The sequence below is a fragment of the Rhinolophus hipposideros genome (assembly GCF_964194185.1).
Source record: "Rhinolophus hipposideros genome assembly, chromosome: 24".
Taxonomy (NCBI): Eukaryota; Metazoa; Chordata; class Mammalia; order Chiroptera; family Rhinolophidae; genus Rhinolophus; species Rhinolophus hipposideros.
The window spans coordinates 23,804,881-23,824,506 of NC_138070.1; the positions used below are offsets into that span (position 1 = coordinate 23,804,881).

Consider the following 19,626-nt stretch of genomic DNA (forward strand, 5'->3'; position numbering starts at 1 on the left):
GAGGGGTTCGCCTGGCCTCCCACTTACCCACACTCCCAAGCCTGCAGCTTGGGCCAGGACGCGGAGGGATCAGCATTCCCTGCCCTCCTTATCCTGGGCTCAGTCCGGCCTAACGGCCTGAGGGCTGTTAGGTGGGCAGGGGATAAACAACCAAGGTGCCCCTGCAGTGTCACAAGCCCCACCCCCCTCCTGAATGCCTGGGTGGGGGGTGGCAGACTCCAGATGAGAGGGATCTGGCCCTATCCCGAACAGCATGGAACGGAATATTAGCCTGCCCCCAGGGAAACGTTCCGAGGTGTTCAGAGAAAGGTCTGTGCAAGCAGGCCCAGGAAGGGACCGACATGCCACAGCATCAGGGCCTGTGGGCTGAGAACAGGGTGCCTGGGGTCCTCTACTGTGTCCACCGGGAGGCATGGCCTGCAGGTGTGCAACGGCCGAGTGGCTTCAGAGAGCCGCGGGCCGTCGCCGGGCTGGGGCACCCAGGCGAGGAGAGGCCCGCCGTCCGAGAGTCCTGAGCGCCGCGCAGGAGGCCGGCCCTGCCCGGTCGCGCGCCGGGGCCTGGGGTCTTGGGGCTGCAGGATCCTGCACCCAGCGCTGGGAGGGGGCGTGCGCGTCAGCGAGGGTCCCTGGCCCCGCCCCCTCTCGGCCCCGCCCCTGTCCCGCCCCCTCGTCGCCTGGTCTACCTTAAGGGGCGCGCTGACATCAGCGCGCCGCCGCCGCCGCCGCCGCCGCGCCGCCCGTGGGGTGGGATTTCCTCTGCCGCCGCCGCGCCGCCCGTGGGGTGGGATTTCCTCTGCCGCCGCCGCGCCGCCCGTGGGGTGGGATTTCCTCTGCCGCCGCCGCCGCGGGTCCTGCGCCGCGTCCAGCCCGCCCCGCCCGACCCCGGTCCGACCCCGTCGGCCCCGCCCGCCCGGCCCCGGGGAGGGATGCGGCGGCGCGGCACCCAGGATGCCCCGCAGCCCCGGGACGCGCCTCAAACCCGCCAAGTACATCCCGGTGGCCACGGCCGCCGCGCTGTTGGTCGGCTCCAGCACCCTGTTCTTCGTGTTCACGTAAGTCCACCGCGTCGCCGGGGCGCGGGGGCCGCATTCGGGCCAGAAGGGCAGGGACCAGGCGTAGGAACCGTGTACAGCCCGACGGGACTGGCGGCCAGGGCCAGAGTGCTGGGCAGGGCAGGGCAGGGCTGGCACCAGGGCGGTGGGCAGCCTGAGCCCCCACCCTGGGCTGAGGCTGTGAGTGTGCTTTTCCTGGGGCACCAGGGAGTGAGGAGTCCTGTGTGTTGGGACACTAGTGCCTGGCAGACACCTAATGAGTGTGCCAGACAGGCCCTGGGTGTGAGGCACTGGGCCTGGACAGGAGAGTGTGTGCAGTGGCTGCCCAGGGTGTGGCTGCAGCCCTCCCCTCCCCACAGGCTGCAGGAGGGGACGTGGGCTGTCCAGAGCCACCAGCCCTCCCGCGAGGAGCCAAGGGCGGCTCTTGGGTCCTCTCCCGGCTGCCTGACCGGGTCAGAGCCAAGTTGTTTCTGCGTAGGTGTGGCCTGGCCGGTCTGCCACGTGCCTGCCCCACAGCCCTGGGAGACACTGGCCTGGCAGTTACCCTCCACCCTTCCTTGACCTCAGGAAGACCCAGTGATCATAGCTGGAGGGCCCGGGCCAGGCCACACCCAGGGACACTGACCATGGCCAGCCTTGGGACCCTTGAGGCAGAAAGGAGGCGGGGCTCTGTGCTCTTATAGGCGAAGCTTCTTCACCTGAAACACAAACTGGCTCACAGACCAGAGTGGCAGGCTGATGACACAGCTCCCTCTCCACGGTCATGGGGCCCCCCGAAGGCTCCTTCTGGCACCAGGAGGGATTGGAAGCTCCAGACTTCAGCCTCGTGGGTCTGTGTCCACCCCCTTCCACAAGGTTCAGGCTGAGACACAGCCCTGGTTACTAGAGCAATGACCAGTCAAACCTTCCTGGGGACCTGAGGCCTCACGGGTGGCTGTTCAGAGGTGGGTTAGCCCCTGAGTGTGAGTGAGCCTGGAGCAGGGTGGGCAGGGGCCAGCCTGACACCCTCTCACATTAGCAAGAGCAAGGCTGGCTGCCCTGTGGATGGTGAGTCTGCATTGGATGTCTGTGCAGGCAGGAGAGCCCCCTACCTGGACTCCAGGGCTGGGTGGGTGCCACAGGCTGCCAAGAATGTGTTTAAAAAGGCCTGTGTGGATGGGCTTATTTCTGGCTTTGGTGGGCAGGCGTGTTCTTGTCACTCAGATGCTGCTGGCTGTGGGCAGAAAGGAGAGGGGCAGGCAGGCAGCAGGTGCAGGAAGAGGGAGGACATGTCCTGCTGGGTCTTCTGGAGAGGTGAGGCCCAGTGCAGTCCTGGCTCTGGGGCCAGGGTGGGGGTTTTGGGGGGAGTTTTGGCCTTCACTTGCCTGTCTCAGTTTCTCTCCCTAAATGCAATTCAACCTTTTTCCTCTTGGCTTTGAAAGCGATAAAAGTTCTCTGTTGAGAACTTGTGAAATGCAGAAAGAAAAACATAAAAAGAAATTGAAATTGACCTCACCTCAGAGAGCCTGTCCATCTCCTGTCCTCCTAGGCTCACCTGGCCCCCCTGTCTTGTGCTTGCGTGCTTGTTGTGAGGTGAGCCCTTCCCGTGATTTCAGAGGGCCTTTACTCTGCTCTCCTGTGAACTTGACTTGTCCCCAACTGGTGGGCTCTTAGGCTACTGCATTCTGCTGAGTGTTAGGTCTTCCTCCTTCCTGTGTTCTCACAGCTGGGGGTCTGGGTTCAGGGACATCAACGCTGGGAGGTGCAGGGTTTCCTTGGGACACCGCACCTGTGCATGGCAGGATGGAGGCCTAGGGGCACTAGCTGGGGTACAGGTGAAGTGACCATCTAATTGAGGGAGTCTTGCTCATTCTCCAGGACAGGGCTCTCCTACAGCCCAACCCCAAAGCCACAACCCCTGGGCCGAATAGACCCTGGTCTGTGTCTGCCCTGGCGGCTGGGTTCCTGAGAACGGGCTCTGTTGGGCGGGCCAGGCCCACCGACACCAGCACAATGTGTCAATTCTGGGCAAGGAAGGGTCCAGGCGGCCCCCTTCTTGGGACTGGCTTCTTGTCATCCCAGTACCCACGCTTCTGCCCTGTTTCTGCGCCCAAGCCTGCTGCAGACTCAGACATGTGCTGGGAGGGAGCAGCTGCTCCTGTGCCCTCCCCCCCACCCTCGGGCCCATAGGATTCTGTCTTCTCTCCCTTTGCTCCTTGGACTTCACTGGACGCTGAGGGGCCCCAGGCCTCCTCTCTGTACTTAATAAGCATGAGTTGCCTTCTTTGGGGCAGGTTCACACAGGCAGTAGCTTCTGGTGTCATGTTGGGTAGGGTCCTGGGGTCCTGGAGGACCAAGGACCCCTCCTTGGGCCAACTCATTGACAGGGCTGGGACCAGCAGGACATTCAGACATGTTGCCAGGAGAATCTGGGACGTGGGAAGGATGCCGGGAGTTGGGGGCATCCCCCCTCTGAGGATGGGGAGCTTATCTTAGGGCAGATTCCCAGCGGCCTTCCTCTTCTAGGAAGCCTTCCTGGGTCCCTGGTGCTGTGTGTCTCCCCGGGTCCCTTCACACTGGCTCAGTGCCAGCTGGGTCAGCTGCTGAGAGGCGTATCCAAGAGTCCCCTGCCCCTTACTCTCCCAGGGCCACTTGGCAGAAGGATGGGGACTGTGAACGTCAGAGTGTTGGCCTTTGTGGCAGGATACCCGCACTTGAGGCTGGGCTGGGTCGGCTGCCTTGTCCGTGTCTGGGTCCACGGGCTAATTTCTGGGATATTGGGGCTGCTTCTAGGATGGGCCTGAGCCCTTCCCATGCTTGGAGGCCCAGTCAGGGAGCAAGGCCCAGCCTAAGACAGTGGGACATCTGGCCCAGGACCAGGCTAGCCCGTGGCAGGCCTAGGTAGACGGAGACTCTGGCAGGGGCCACAAGGGGCGGTGGTGTGAGCCTCCTGCCAGGACTTGTTGCATGTGGCCTGGGTAACTCCTGGCTCCGAGTCTCAGTTTCTCCATCTGCTGAGATGTATAGGGATTGGATGGGCAGGTGCACGTGGCCAGAGGCTCTGCCTGGCCTAATCAGAGCAGAGTGGCCACAGAACCTCTGGTCCCATGTGCCCCTGTGTGTGAACACAAACAGTGTTAATGAAGAACGTGATTTAAATGAAAACATCTGAGTCAGAATTTTTCATTCTATATTTAGCTGTGGTGCACATGCTGCTCCTGCAGAACCCCCTACACTCCCCAAGGCCCCGAGTCCCTCCTGGGAAGGTGTCTCCCTGCCTTCCCAGGAGGGACTCGGGGCCTTGACAGGGGTGAGACCCATGGCACTGGCATGTGGCCCTGACACTCAGGAGACAGGGGCTGGTCAGGGAGGAGGGCTAGGAGCCTCAGTAAAGCTATTCCCCCAGGCCTGCCCTGACCCGAAGCGTGGCTGTAGCCAGCAGGGAGTGGCCGATCTCTGCCCACTGGGCTGAGCCTGTAGTGTACCGTTCCCTGGGTGGAAGTGGGGTATCATTTCTGTGGGCTGAGGGACCCTCCTGGAGACTAGAATGGACTCAAGGTGGACTGAGCAGTACCGCCTGCCAGGCCCTGCCCAGAACTTGCGTGTCTTCCATGTCCTCACGCTTGCCCAGTCTACAGGGAGCAGAGGGAAGCTCAGAGAAGTGGAAGGGCAGTGCGAGGCAGCTGAGCCCAGGTTGGATGGAGCTAGGGTCAGGGAGGGGGGCGGGTCTGCACATCGGTGTGTGTTTACCTGTCCATACATCTGTTTATGCAGGTGTACTTTTACGGTCATGTGTATGTATGTTCATGCACATGTGCCAAAGTGTGCATATCTGCACACACAAATGTTTGTAGATGCGTGTGTCTTACATGTCAGCACAGGTTTGCATGTGTTTGTGCACACGTACCTATTGTGTGTAATTACGTATGCACATGTGTCTACATGCTTGTGCAGCGCGCACACGTATCTACATGTATGTCTTGGAGCATGTTTTTGTGTGTGCACTGCACACGTGTGCGTGCATGTGACCCTGCATGTTCAAGTGGGTACATGAGTGTGTCTGTGCACATGCCTATATGGGCTCTTTCATCTTTCCCGCCTTAGCTCACACATTTCCCGAGGTGGCTGAGTTCCAGGCCTTGGCAGCATTGGCTGATGAGCCATCCTCCTCAGGCGTGACCCAGGCCTGAGTCCCCCTTATGGCATGGCCTAGTAGTGAAGGCCACCTGGGGGACAATGTGGGGACAGGAATGCGTGAGAGTATCTGATCCTGGTTCTGAGTCAAGCCTGGGGCATCAGAGATGGTGGGCGGAGGGGGCAGTGGCTCAGGTCCCAATTGGAGGACCTGTACCCCTCCTGAGCCTGCCCAACAGCAGCTAAGGCCCTGCCCTGCTCTCCCCGGGTATGTGTCGTCCAGCGCCTCAATGCAAGCGTTGCCCCGTCAGAGTGCAGATTTCCCACGTGGCCCCAGTGCCACGCAGCTGCTGCCTCTCCAGACCCAGGCATCTCACCCATGTCTAGCCCATGTTCCCTGAGGGTTTGTCAAGGCTCAGGGAGAACAAAGCAGTACAGGCCACCGGGCCAACAGGAGCTCTGGGCAGCATGGGGGGCTGGCCTTGAGGGTCAGTCTCCGCTAGCCTGGGTAATGGTTCAAACCCCAGCTCAGACGCAGACTCACCCCAAGGCCTGGGGTGTGTGTCAGCCCTCAGATGTCTGCTCTTGGTCTGTAAAATGGGGAGGACAGAAGAGAAGTGCCCTCCTACACAGCTGGGAGGGTGAAATGTATGGTCCACTGTGCAGGGCAGGTGGGCAGGGGGCCCTGCGTATTCACCAGCAAAACCTGGACAGAATGGTGGGCAGGGCCCACACGCCAGCCTCCCCCTGTGTCCTCCTGCCTTCAGGGCCACCTGCTTGCTGTGCCTCGTGTCTGCACACCCTCCTGTCCTCAGCTGGCCCCAGTGGACCCCGGGTTTCCTTGGCCTCTTACTTTCCCCTGGCCCTCGAACTGTGCAGGTGTGTGAGGGCCTGCATTGGCTTTAATGCTCTCCTGTCACTGTCTTGAAATTTTGGGTATTACTTAAACAAGCAGCCTGTATTTTTATTTTGTACAAATGATGTGGTCACCCCTTCCCGTAAGGTGCCATGAAGAGGGGCCCACACTACCTGATGGGCGTCCGAGGTGTCCCACGTCTCCCTGGGTCCCGGGCGTGCCTGGGACCTGTGCCCCCGTCCCCGCCTTGCTGGGCAGGCCATGCCTTGGGCCCACTGTCGCCTTGCTGAATGGGATTGGATCAGAGGCCACAGACACTCATTGAGTGCCGCCTGTATGCCAGGCTTCAGCCCCCAGGGGTGCGGAGTGGAGAAGGCATCTGCTGGTGGGCACTCCAGGCTGCCTGGGGAAGGGGTGGAGGAGGAAGGCCCTCCCAGCAGAGGGAACTCTGTCCTTAGGCCATGCATCCACCTCCAGAGCGGTCCTGGAGAAGAGGAAGGGGTAACTCGGGCTCCGTGTGCCAAGTGTGCTGCCGTGGGAAGGGAATCTTTAAATAGCCTCTTGCCTTCCACTAAAAATAGCGAAGTTCTGCTGCCATGGAGGTGGTTGCTGGGGTGGTGGGGCTGGCTCCTGGCCAAGACAGGCGTGGGTGCGCCAGTGTGGCCAGCCTGTACTGGGTGGCAGGCAGGGCTGTGGGCACTGCTCACCCTGCTGGCGACCACAACACCCTGTCCTCATGGTCAGGGCTACTGTGGGAGGTCCCCGCCGCCCCCCAAACTCCAAGTACTGTGGGCTTTGGTACTGGGAGGGGAGCAGACCCCCTGAATGTCCCTGCTTGTCATGATAGCCAGGAGCCGTAGAGGAGACGGGGAGCCTGAGGCCAGAGGGGCTTTGTGGGAGCCAAGTGGATGGACTCGGACCTGCTGCAGGGTCGGGGCAGGGGGCCACAGACCACGTGTCCAGGGATGGGTGGATCTCCACAGAGGGGTCCCAAGAAGGCTGAGGAAGACATTCTCTATGGCAGAGCACCCATCAGGGAGGTGTGTGTGACCCTTGCAGGGTACCAGGAGTCTGGGAAGGCTTCCTGAAAGAGCGGGCAGCTTTGGAGCCAAGTGCTGAGGGGTAGTGAGAGATGGTGAAGGGGTGAGGGCGCTATACTTTTTTAGAGTCTCCAAATGCTCTGCACTGTCATGTGGAGAGTAAGGTGACCAAGTGAAAAGAAGGGACTACCTAGGTGGGGGTGTGCCGTGAGACCGTGCCCCTCAGGGAAGAGCAGGGGTAACTCCTGCTTTGCATTTACTGACCGGGAAGTAGGGCTCCTCATGCCCCAGAATCTCCGTGCTGAGGGGGCCCCACTGGGCTGGGGACAGGTCTGGGTGAGGACTGGCGGTGGCCTGAACTGCCTGGCAGGTAACTGGCCTCTGACCGTCATGGCACATGGGCGGAACGGGCTCATTTCCCTCCCGGGCTCCTGCCTACAGTTCGTCCCCCTAAAGCAGGGGAGCCCAGGGAAGATGCCGGGTAGGGTGGGAGGACATGGGTGAGCTCAGGCCACCCCTCCGAAATGGTGCCACCCCATGCCTATAGGCCTCTCTGAGCCTCAGTTTCCTCAACTGTGAGTTAAATTCCTAACAGCCACCTGGGGGCCTGCCAGGGTCAGGGTTGGCGCACGGAGTCCACTCACTGTGGACACCACGCACAGCCCCTGATGGTTGGTTGAGCAAAGGAGCAGCAGGCTGATGGATGGGGGTCTCCCAGAAGGCCCACAGCAGCGGTGGCTTTGCTGACTGCCACGCTGAGCCTTGCGCGTGAGCCTTGAGGCCCTGCACGCATGGACAGGACTCATTCCTTTGCCCCCGAGTCCCCCCTCGCCCACCCGCTGTGCCCCAGACCCAGCTCTGCCCTGCTGTACAACACAGGTGCCCGTGGCTGACACGAGCTGTGTCCCCAGCCGTTCCCGTCTACAATGGCATCATCTTCCTCTTTGTGCTGGCCAACTTCAGCATGGCCACCTTCATGGACCCTGGCGTCTTCCCCCGAGGTAGGGCCCTGTGCTGGGGCAGGTCACCTGCTCACGTTGGCTAGAGTGTGAGCGGCTGCCCCGGGCGAGTCCTGGGGGAGGGGGTCCTGGGGGGTGGGCCGGCAGAGGTCGGGGAGGGGCTCTCCTGCCGAGGAGGTCACGTTCCTGCTGCCCCCTGCCCGTGGTCGCGGCCCCAGCGGATGAGGACGAGGATAAGGAGGACGACTTCCGGGCCCCGCTGTACAAGAACGTGGATGTGCGGGGCATCCAGGTCCGCATGAAGTGGTGTGCCACCTGCCACTTCTACCGCCCGCCGCGCTGCTCCCACTGCAGCGTCTGTGACAACTGTGTAGAGGTGACCACCCCGCCCCCCCCGCCCCCTCGCGTGCTCCCCCACCCTGCCCGCCACACGTCCTGACACTCCTCCCCTCCCAGGACTTCGACCACCACTGCCCGTGGGTCAACAACTGCATCGGGCGCCGCAACTACCGCTACTTCTTCCTGTTCCTGCTGTCGCTCAGTGCACACATGGTGGGCGTCGTCGCCTTCGGCCTGGTCTACGTGCTGAACCACGCAGAGGGGCTGGGAGCTGCCCACACCACCATCACGTATCCTTGGCCCGAGCACAAAGGCAGTGTGGGCCGGGGGCACAATGTACAGGGGAAACCGAGGCTCAGGGGGGGTCAGCTGCCTGCGAACCCCACAGGGCGGGTGGCCCTCCCGGGTGGGGGGTAGTTTGTCTGCAGGCATCTGCTCTGTCTTCGCCCACGGCCGTTGGCCTTAACGGGCCAGCATGGCTGTCATGTGTGTGGCTGGCCTCTTCTTCATCCCTGTCATTGGTCTCACCGGCTTCCACGTGGTGCTGGTCACGCGGGGGCGCACTACCAATGAGCAGGTGCAGACCCTGGGTAGGGCCACACTGATGAGGATGGGGGTTCCCCGATGCTGAGAGGGCCAGGGCTGCACAGGGTGGGTGGCTGTTGGAACAGGGCTGCAGGTGGCCTGTGCAGCTGCGGGGGGGGAGGCTCTGGCCCTGGGTACCCCAGGGGGGCCATGCCACTGCAGCCACCAGTGAGGGCCCAGAAACTCCACAGCTTCCTGCAGGGACCTGCTGGGGTGACCTGGGTGGGGGCACCTCTCTGCTCACTCTGCCCAACCCATGAGGAACCCCAACTGTCCCTACCTGTCCCTCTACCCACCTTGGCCTGGACCCTGGGTAGCCAGGCTGGCTGAGGGGTCCCGTGTCCACAGGTGACAGGGAAGTTCCGCGGGGGTGTGAACCCCTTCACCCGAGGCTGCTATGGGAATGTGGAACACGTGCTGTGCAGCCCCCTGGCTCCCCGGTGAGGCCCGGGTGGGGTGTCAAGGGGCCTCTGCTGGGTTCGGGGTGGGCCGCTGCTGACCCTAAGCCTGGTCCACTCTGTCCTTGGCAGGTGGGGCCGGTCCTGCCCTTGGTGTGTGTTTAGGCTGGGTTGCCCTGGCCACTGACCACTCTTACCCCGGCACAGGTATGTGGTGGAGCCACCCAGGCTACCACTTGCTGCTCGCCTGAAGCCTCCCTTTTTTCGGCCTGAGCTCCTGGATCGAGCTGCACCACTCAAGGTCAAGCTTAGCGACAACGGGCTGAAGGCCAGCCTGGGCCACAGCAAGGTGGGAACCCTAGGGGGGGCAGGGAATGGGGTGGGGGTCAGACCCTTGGGGCCGGGAAATAGCTAGATTGGAGGGGCCTAGAAGAAGGGGAGGGGGAGGAATTGGGTGGATTCTGGGGAAGGGTCCAATTCCCAGGGCCCTAGGAGAGTCTCCAGCTAAGCCCCTCCCTCACCTACACCCTACCCACCACTGACCATGCCCCCTCCCAGTCCAAGGGCAGCTTGGATCGGCTTGATGAGAAGCCACTGGATCTGGGGCCACCACTGCCCCCCAAGGCCGAGGCTGTCACATTCAGCGGTGACCGGCAGACCCCACGCCCAGGCAGTGCTGGTGAGGTGGGGCCGGCCAAACGGGGAGGGGCACGGACTGACCCCATCCTGACCATGGTCAATCTCCCCCAGAGAGCACCCTGTTGGCACAGAGGACCAGCCCCCCGACACCCGCCATGTATAAGTTCCGGCCCACCTTTCCCATGGGTTCCAAGGCACCCTTCTGCGGGCCAGGCGAGCAGGTGAGGAAGCCTGGCCCTGCCCGCGGTCCCTGCCCTGGAGACTCTACCCCAGAGGCCTTACCCCCCAGGAGGCCTTCCTGGGTTATAGAAGCCCTTCCTGGGACCCCGTCCTGCAGGGATCCCAGCTGGGAGCGGTGGAGGGGAGCAGGGCAGTGTGTCCAGGGAGGGCCTGGCACAGGCAGTTCTGGCACCCCGTGCCTTGGCTGGCCTGCCTGCTGGCCCAGTAGGCGGCTACCCCCGGGAGCAGTACGTGCCAGGATGCCTGGAATTCCACCATTAGTCACTCTGTAAGGCCCACGGGAAGGCTTCAAAAGAATCTGAGATTGTTTTAGAAAGCACATTTATTTCCCTGAGTTGTATAGCATGCCATGCTCACTGTGGAGTAGTCGGCAGCCCTGGACAGCCTGAGGAATTCCCAGGAATTCCCCGAGCATGCCCAGGCTGCCTGCCCTCCTTCACAGCCACCTGAGAGGCCCGCCTATGGCTGGACCAACACACTGAGACCAGCCCCTACCCCACCCCACAGAACCAATGTCCTGCCTTGCCCTGCCTTTCGAGGCCCACTGATCTGGGCAGTGAGTCTGGGCCTCTCTGGCCAGTGTGCAGTAGCCCTTCCTGGGGGTGGGGGGTGGGGGTGGGGCTTTAGGTGCCCTAGGCTGGGTCACCTTCCTGGGATTATTCTGAATCCCACAAAGGGTCTGGTGTTGGCCAAGTGCCCTGAGGCCACATTTGTCCCAACCCACGCCCCCTCTGGGTTTTGAGGTTCCTCAGGCTCTTTTCCCAAGCCCAAGCCTATATGCCTCAAATCACAGAAAATCAGAGACCCTTCCTCCGTGCCACTGGCTGCTTCCTAGGCTGGGTGGGCTCCAAGGACACTGCCCTGGGGGTCTATAGCAGCCAGCTGTGGCCTCAGCACCCTGAGCCTCAGAGGTGGGGAGCCTGGGAGACGGCCCTGGTCACTGTGTGGTGATTACGTCTCCTCAAGGCCCAGCTCCTGAGGCTGCCCCCGTGTCCCCTTCCCTCCGGAGTGTGAGCTGGTGCACACCTTTCCCTGGGGAAACACCGCCTGCGGCCACTGCCCTGCTCCACTCTGTCCCCACTTCCTGCTGTGGTGGGCAAGGAGCAGGTGCTGTGGTCAGGCGATAGAGAACTTCTGGGGACAGCTTGTCACTTGCACCTGACACCACCTTGATGTCACCAGGATAGTAGCCTCCATGTGGGCACAGAATACCTGGTGGCTGGGCAGGGCGGGCTGGGTGGGCAGTGGCAGAGGTGTACCCTCTCTCCCCGTAGGTTCCAGGACCTGACTCCCTGGCGCTGGGGGAGGACAGCATCCACAGCCTCGACTTCACGTCTGAGCCCAACCTGGACCTTCCTGACTACACACCTGGTGGCCTGCACACAGCCTACCCGCCGTCCCCACCCCTCAGTGCCTCCGACACCTTCTCCGGGGCCTTGCGCTCCCTGAGCCTCAAGGCTGCAAGCCGACGGGGCGGGGACCATATAGCCCTGCAGTCCCTGCGCTCTGAGGGTGGGCCCCCAACGCCCCATCACAGCATCTTTGCCCCCCATGCGCTGCCCAACCGCAATGGCAGCTTGTCCTATGATAGCCTACTTAACCCCGGCTCGCCCAGTGGCCACATGTGCCCAGCCCATCCCTCGGCTGGCATGGCCAGCTATCGCTCGCCCTACCTGCACCCTGGGGCTGTGGGCGACCCCCTACGGCCCCCGCCCCGGAGCTTCAGCCCCGTGCTGGGCCCCCGGCCGAGGGAGCCCTCTCCCGTGCGCTATGACAACCTGTCCAGGACCATCATGGCCTCTATCCAGGAGCGCAAGGATAGGGAGGAGCGTGAGCGGCTGCTGCGCTCTCAGGCCGATTCGCTCTTTGGCGACTCAGGCGTCTACGACGCACCCAGCTCCTACAGCCTGCAGCAGGCCAGCGTGCTGTCCGAGGGTCCCCGCGGCCCTGCGCTGCACTATGGCTCCAGAGACGACCTGGTGGCTGGCCCCAGCTTCAGAGGCGCCCACAACCCTGCACTGCAGACATCGCTGTCTTCGCTGTCTAGCGCTATTAGTCGGGCGCCTCGGACCTCCTCCTCCTCCCTGCAGGCCGACCTGGCCAACAACAATGCCCCAGGGCCCCGGCCAGGCAGTGGCTCGCAGAGGTCTCCCCTGCGCCAGGGCCCACCCTCCCCTCCCAGCACTCCCCGCTCACCCACCTACATGGGCCCCAAAGCCGTCGCCTTCATCCACGCGGACCTCCCGGAACCACCACCCTCCCTGGCCGTGCAGAGGTGGGTGCTGGGGATGCTGCAGGCTTCCCCACCTGGGGCAGGCATCCAGCCTCCTGTGGGGGGCCTCTTGGCTGATCACACGTGGGTTGTCCAGGAGGCCTGTGGCCACCTGTGGGATGGGTCTCCCCTGCCTTGGAGGCTTCCGGCACTTGGAGGATTGCCCAGCTCCCGGGATGCCCTGGCACGTGCCAGAGTGCGGGAGGATTTGCATCTTGAGCCCAACACCCCACATTCTCCCCTGGCCAGCGCAGACCCATGAGTGGGGGACCCCAGGGCTTTTTCCTCAGGAGCTGGTCCCTGTGCAGGAGGCTGAGTCTGGGGACATTACCCCAAAGCACAGTGTTGCCCTGGGAGCAGAGGCTTCCCTGCTTAGAGATGGGGAAACTGGGTCTGGAGGGGCAGGCTGGTCCCGGTCCCCCTGGTAGGTGGGTAACTGCGGATGCCAGGCTAACTTACCTGGCAGGTCAGGTCCAAGGGCAAGAACCAGGCACCTACTGTGTGTGGATCTCATGCTAGACGCAGTAGCCTCATCAGGGCTTCACTTCGGCCGCACTGAGTGAAGGCTTGGTCAGGGTGGCAGCTGCACAGAGAGGCAGGGAGGCAGCTGAAGGAGGGAGAGGCTCTTGCCTTCGTGACTGTCTGGGCAGTGAGGTCATTGCTGGGCAGGCTGTGGGGCCGGAAGGTGGCCCCTCTTGTTTCTAACAGAACAGGCGAGGGGCCACACATTCCCACTGGGCTCCCCAGCTTAGGGCACCAAGGCGGGCAGGGCCAGGGGCTTGGCTGGCTGGTATCCACCCGGCCTCCCGTGCTTGTGGTGTATTCCAGTGGGTGGGACCTAGGGACCTGGGGGACAGGGCGTGTGTGACAGCCGTTCTGACATCTGTCTGTCTGTCCTGTGACTGCACAGCCCTCCCCCTGCAGGTTCTGCACCATTTTCTGAGTGAGCTGTTTTGAGCTCGGAGGCAGGGGCTACCCAGGGCTCCGTCTGTATCGTTTGTCCTGTCGCCTCCGCTGGCCTCTGCCCTGCCATGGTCCTGTGTTCACCGTGTGTGTGCATGTATGTGCTTGTTTTGATGCAGGGACCACCCTCAGCTGAAGACCCCCCCAAGTAAGCTTAATGGACAGTCCCCGGGCCTGGCCCGCCTAGGGCCTGCCATCGGCCCCCCGGGGCCCTCCACCAGCCCTGCCCGTCACACACTCGTTAAGAAGGTGTCCGGCGTGGGTGGGACCACGTACGAGATCTCGGTGTGAGGACTGACTACCACCCATCCACTGTGGCACTTCGGGGACCAGGACCCCCCAGCAACTGCCCCCCTTCTGACTTCTCTGCTGGGGAGGAGGCCCAGGCCTGGTATGGATACATCAGCAGGAAAGAGAACCAAGCCTCCATAAGTCTGTCCCTTGTCCTCTGCCTGTCCATCCACTTATTTGCTCACCAGGGCGTGGCCGGGCCAAGGGCCACGGGCTACAGATGTCTCTGTGGCCCTGCTTCCACAAGTTGGGGCCTTGAGGTGGCACTTGAGGTTGTGACCAGGCTAGCCTCCACCCACGCTCCTTACAGACAGGTCACTGTGGCCCAGAGATGGACAGAGAGGCCTGGGCCCCTGGCTGTCTTCCGACCAAGGGCCTACCCTGCTGCTCCTAACCCGCTGCCTTTCAGGGACCGGCTAGAAGTCTGTAGCTTGGCGAGGCCGATTCTTCTGCAGGGAGCCCAGCCCTGGCCCACAGGCACCCAGCTCCAGGACTGCTCTGGGTTCTGACGGACAGGTGGACAGACAGACGAACAGACCACCAGCTGTGGGTGGGGTCCTGGCTCCATGTGTCCCGTCTCGCCTAGCTGGTGGGAGTATCCCCATGTCTGCGCTGAGCTGCCATGCCACGTCCCACGTGTTAAAGCTCGGGCTCCCGCTGCCCCCACTGCCGGGAAACGCGCTGTCATTGAAGCCTTAACCTCTGCTTATGCTGTTGTGGGAGGCGATGGGGGCAGGTGGGAGCAGGCACAGGCTGGATGCTGCCACAGGGGCTCTAGACCAGGAGTCCCTTCCTGCCAAACAAGCGTCCCCACCCCAAGGCCTCAGAGCCGGGGCCGCCATAGCCTTGGCGCCTGCGTGGGAAGCACATGGGGAGGGGGTCCGCGTTCTGCCTGGCACCAGGGACCCGAGAGTAAGCACACAGCAGCGTCCGCTTGCGTTGTATGTTTTATGTTTTTATATCTACATCTATATATCTATAATTTTATTAAAAAAAGAAAAAGAGTCATTTCTATCCATTCCTTGAGCAAGGCCAGGGCTGTTGCTGCAACTCAGGGGCTCCAGGGTGGGGGGCAGAGCTGGTGAGGCTCTGGGAGAGGTGGTGGCTGGCGGCGTGGCGTCAGATGTTCCTTGTGGGCATTTCTGCTGACTTTAGCCGAGTTGGAGGCCAGGGAGGCAGGGGCTGGCCCATGGGTCTTTGGCTGACAAGTGTGCGGCTCCCCTGGGTCTGCCTCACCCCTGGCAGTAACAGGGCATTTAGGGAAAGGCCGGGGTTGCGGCTTCCCCAGGGGCACCCCCGGGAATCCAGGGACTTAGGGGAGATGGAGCAGAGGTGCGTACAGGGCCACTTGCTGGCTGGGGGCCCTGTGGGGGCCGTTGCCATGCCTGCAGCTGCACTTATTGGACCAGCCCCTACCAACTATTAAATGTCGGGGGTGGAGGCCTCGGGAGTACGCAGCTTTTCGGGGCTGTGACAGCTAGGCAGAGATTGGGGGCCTGGCCCCTGGGCCTTGGACCCTGCAGTGGGCAGCTATGCTCTGTGCTGACCTCCACCTTTCTGCTTCTCTCTCATGCGACGCTGCGGCCCCACAGGGGGCGGATCGGCACTTGCAGCCGAGGATGGGGGCGGCGTGGCCCGCCCAGGGTGCCCCCCGGCCTGCACCTGTGCCACCTTGGCCTTCCTGAGGACCGCCCACCATTGCGGGTTCCCTGGAGCCCAGCTGCTGGGGTGTCCCCCCGAGGTGCTGTGTGCCGCCTGCACTTGGCCGCCTCCAGCCTTTTCCCCAGATTCTCGGGGCCCGAGCGGGACACCAAGTAGGCATCTGTGGGTCCTGGGACAACCCAGCCCAGGAAGATAGTCCAGGAGGCCTAGGGTATGGGCTATCGGTCCCCTCTCTACCAGCCACACCAGGACTGACTCCCAGCCCACTGGGGCCTGTGACCCTGTGCCTACCCACCTCAGGAAGTCCCCACCTGCTGCAGGGAGTTCAACACCCCAGGAGTCCCACCATCACCCTGACCTCCCTGCCTGACCAAGCACTTTAGATGCCACTTCTGCCCCAGGGAGTCTAGGCCTCTGTGGCTGAGCGGGAGTGGGGGTCTCAGGTTGCCTCTGCTGGTCACTGCACTCCCCCCTCCCTGAACCCAGCATATGAACAGATGCCTTAACCCCCTGGAGTTGCCAGCCTGCTGAGCCCTTCAAGTCCTGCCAGGGTGGAAAGAGACCTGGCTGCCTAGCGCAGCTAGCCGGCTCTGCCTAGGCCCTGCCTGGGCAGTCTTCAACTCCTTCACACTGAGCTGTCTGCTTGGCGAGCTCCGGCCCTGCTGCCCACAGCCCTGCAGTCCCCAGCCAGTTGGGCCTGGCCACCACCAGGGGCAGGGCAGGGCCCAGGCCAGCCCTTTCCTGCCTGAGCAGCAGCTAGCTCTATGTCTCCCACCTGGGGATGAACAAGCCGCAAAGCTATTGTCTATGTTCTAAAAGGTATTCCTTGCCCCAATTTAATGCCCTAAATAAAATTTTTGGTGTTTACCTCTGTGGCTCTGTCCACCAACGTGGTCCCCCTGTCCTCTGAACCTTGGGGCAGTGCCAGGAGACTGGACTGGACAGAGACCCAGGGTTGGAGAGAGGAGAGGAGTGGCTTGTGGGGTGGGGGGAGGACTGGGTGGGTGGTGGCCAGGTGGGCATGGGGAGCAGTTGTCTTCCAGACAGGGACGGAGGGTTATATGAGGGGTGTGAGGTCAGAGGGTCAGCAGATTCAGTCTGAGAAGCTGACCCCTGATGAGGGAACAGGCATGAGAGTCCCCATTCCTCACTCTCAGTGGAGACCTACCTCCGACATCCTGTGCTCAGAGCCCTCCTGGTGGCCAGGGCAGGCTGGGGGCTTCCTGTGGAGGGGCTGCTGTCCAGCTGGCAGATGGGGCATGAGGGCCGAGGTAGGGGTGCCACCCTGAGGGACCCCCACTGAGAAGTCAGCCTCAGGATGCAGCAGAGCCTCCTGCCCCCATTCCCATGGAAACAAGCTCACATGCAATGTGTGTCACCACTATATGTCCAGCTGCAGGCCCAGCCCTCAGGACAGACCCCGCCTCCACCCTTCTCCGTGGCTCCTGGCAGAAAAGGTGCTCGGCAGTGCTGTGGATAAGGGCCGGCTCGGCCACTGGGCACCTGGGGCCGCGCTGGCTGCCTGACTTCCTCCTCCCTGGGGCCGCTGGGCCTCCCGCCTAGAAGGGCAGGAAGTCGTCCACCTCGAGGCGCAGGAACGGGCCCAGCAGGGCCCGGAGCTTCCAGACGGCAGCGCGGCTCAGCAGGGGCGGCACCAGCCCCTCGAAGGGCGCAGGGTCCACCACGTACACGTAGGCGGCGGTGAAGGCCAGCACAGCACCCAGCAGCAGCCTCAGGGCCAGCAGCCTGCGGGCAGCGGCGGTCAGGGGGCAGGGGTGCCCTCGGGATGGTCCCAGGGGACTGGGCTCTGCCCACAAGCTCACACAGCCACCTACCAGAGCTGGCCTTTGAGGCCTTCGGAACATTCCAGCTGGGGCTTCGCCTTCTGTGAGGGGAAGGGGGGTGGTTGGGTCAGCACCTGCCCCAGGGCAGGGGTCCCTGCATTGCACGTTCCTGCTCCCCCTACCCAGGACAGACACCTGCAACCACGTCTCCTGGATGACTCTGGTCACCTGGCTCTTGGTGGGGCCCCCACCCTGGGGCCTCCTTCACTGAAGCCCACCCCTCCCCTCCCTGAGTAGGGCCTCCAGGGTGGGAGACCGGGAAAGGGGTGGGAGGTTTACCGCTATGCACGCTGTCTGCTGCTCCTTCCTGCTCTGGGTGCAGCAGTGGGCACGATCCCTGGGGGGGGGGGGATTTGCAGAGTCAGGGCCATGTGTGCTCCCTGCCCCAGCCTGGCAGGATCCCTGGCCTGGTGCTGTCGAACGGGGAGGAGTTAGGGATTTATCCACCCCATCCTGACCAGGACACCTGCCCCATCCCAGCTCAGCCAGGCCCCTCCCCATCCCCTCTCCCCAACATCACCCCAGAATTTCTAGCTGAATGTCCTCCATCTGGTCCAGCACGCCCCGGATGTCTTTCTTGAGGTTCTGAGGGCAGAGAAGGTAAAGCGTCCTCCACCTCTGACTGCCCTGCCACACTCCCCTGCCACTCACCTCCCTGACCCCACCCAGTTCCTGCCTCCCTCATCCTCTGGGTATCACCTTTTGGGGACCTACCCGGAGCCCGGAAGCCTGGTTGTTCAGGGCCATGTGTACCTCGGCCACGCCATCCCACACCTGGCGAGGGGGAGGCTGGGTCATGCCTGGAAGATGTACCCCACCACGTGGGTCCCCCAGAGCCCCTCCCACCCTAGCCAGGTGGGCACCTCAGTAATGGCCATCTTCTTCCTCTCAAAAGACAATCGGATCCGCTGCAGCTCATTCTGGGGGAGGGGCAGAGTGTGGGCATGGGTAGAGCCAGCGGGTGGTCAGCTCCTTCCTCTCCACCTACCTGGGACAGCTGCACCAGCCCAGCTGTGGGTGCCCACCTGGGACTGCTGCACAAAGGACTCCTCCCCCCGGCACAGCTCCTGTCGCAGCAGCTGCAAAGATGCCCTGTCCTCCAGGGGCTGGGTACCAGCCTGCTCAGGGGGCTGCAGAAAAGCCCCTGGGTCAGCCTCAAGGTCATGGACACCATCTGTGGTCATGGACTTCTTGGGAGCAGGAGTGGGGGGTGTGGTGCATGTAGTCAAAGGGTCATTCCCGACAGCCACCCAAGGTCTTGCTGCTGCCCTGCACTTACCCAGGCCAGGGTTGTGCAGCTTGAGTGCTCTGGGCACAGAGGCAGGAACTGCTGCCCTGGCCCCAGAAGGGCCCCCAGCTGCTCCCGAAGGTCCTGGTTCTGCCTTTTCTGGGGGTGGGGGGCAGAGAGAAGGGTCTGCCTGTCACAGCTGCTTCTTGGGCGGGAGACAGGCAGCCAGGGCTGGGGTGGGGGCTTCAGGTTAGAGGAGAAAGGGCATGGTGTTTGGGAGGTCCAGGAATAGCTGCAAGCCCATTGCACAGACGGGCACAGAGCCTGCAGCCAGCCCTGCAGCCTTGGTGGCAGGTGCCTCACTCACCAGATTCTGGTTCTCCTGCTCCAGCTGGAGGAAGGACTGTTCTTCAGGCCCCAAGGGCACACTCTGGAGCTGGGAGGGGGCTGTCCTGGGCGAGGCCGGGCTCCCTGTCCCCGGTGGCAGGGGCGGGCATGGGCAGGGTCTGGGCCCTGACTTGGGGGCTCCCCCCTGCCTGGCTGGCCCCTGCTCTCTTCCTGAGTGCAGGGGCCAGCCCCAGGCCAGCCCTGCCTCCATCTGTACTTGTCTCGCCCCTGTTGGATCTCTCGGTCTCTGTAGCCGCATCTCTCCCTCTTCACTTGTAATAAAGCTCTCAGGTACCTCACTGCCTACCCTGGGCCCCCTGCCTCCTGTTCCTGCGGCTGGGAAAGCCCTGGCAGACTCCACTGAGTGCGTGGAGTTGAGAGGTACCAGGCAGGGCCACCTTACAAATCCTTGGCAGGGGGGTTCTCGGCATCCTCCACGGCCACTCGAAGTTGAGGGTTGGGGGCACTGGGGGTGGGAGTGGCCACAGGGTCCCAGGGTTTTTGGTCCCTCCATAGTTTCCTGTGACCCCTTCCTGACCCCAGATCTAGGCTCTGGCCTGGCCCAACCTGCCACCCTCTTACTGAAGGCACTCCAGGTGTCATGGCTCACAAGTCCAATTCAGGGGTGCCTGTCACAAAGGCCTGGGCACAACCAGGGAGGTCACAATGGGCAGGGGCGGTGGCTTATGGGGCCCCTCCCACCATGTCTCTGTTCCTGAAGTACCCTCATCTGGGCACCCCCCTCTGCATCTTCCCCA

General features: G+C 62.9%; 2 protein-coding genes across 4 annotated transcripts; one reads left to right on the plus strand and one right to left on the minus strand.

Moving 5' to 3' along the window:
- Nucleotides 1-752: 752 nt before the first annotated feature.
- On the plus strand, nucleotides 753-16,274 carry ZDHHC8 (zDHHC palmitoyltransferase 8). Of its 3 annotated transcripts, none has more exons than XM_081037342.1 (11): nucleotides 779-1,052; nucleotides 7,941-8,062; nucleotides 8,239-8,396; nucleotides 8,477-8,649; nucleotides 8,834-8,936; nucleotides 9,293-9,384; nucleotides 9,550-9,691; nucleotides 9,901-10,021; nucleotides 10,093-10,202; nucleotides 11,496-12,496; nucleotides 13,576-14,755. In XM_081037342.1, the coding sequence occupies exons 1-11, from the start codon at nucleotides 949-951 to the stop codon at nucleotides 13,745-13,747; spliced, it is 2,298 nt and encodes a 765-aa protein (XP_080893468.1). In that variant the 5' UTR covers nucleotides 779-948; the 3' UTR covers nucleotides 13,748-14,755. The 3 variants fall into 3 exon arrangements, with proteins under 3 accessions (XP_080893469.1, XP_080893468.1, XP_080893467.1); XM_081037341.1 differs by lacking the exon at nucleotides 13,576-14,755 and adding an exon at nucleotides 15,340-16,274 and having other exon boundaries at nucleotides 817-1,052; XM_081037343.1 differs by having other exon boundaries at nucleotides 753-1,052; nucleotides 11,496-14,755.
- Nucleotides 16,275-16,968: 694 nt separating this feature from the next.
- Nucleotides 16,969-19,382, minus strand: CCDC188 (coiled-coil domain containing 188; the record flags this gene model as incomplete). The annotated part of the gene is made up of 9 exons (XM_081037344.1): nucleotides 16,969-17,155; nucleotides 17,245-17,294; nucleotides 17,533-17,590; nucleotides 17,774-17,838; nucleotides 17,968-18,027; nucleotides 18,117-18,173; nucleotides 18,279-18,383; nucleotides 18,533-18,640; nucleotides 18,849-19,382. 9 exons carry the CDS (start codon nucleotides 19,380-19,382, stop codon nucleotides 16,969-16,971), a joined length of 1,224 nt encoding a protein of 407 aa, XP_080893470.1.
- Between the last annotated feature and the right edge of the window lie 244 nt (nucleotides 19,383-19,626).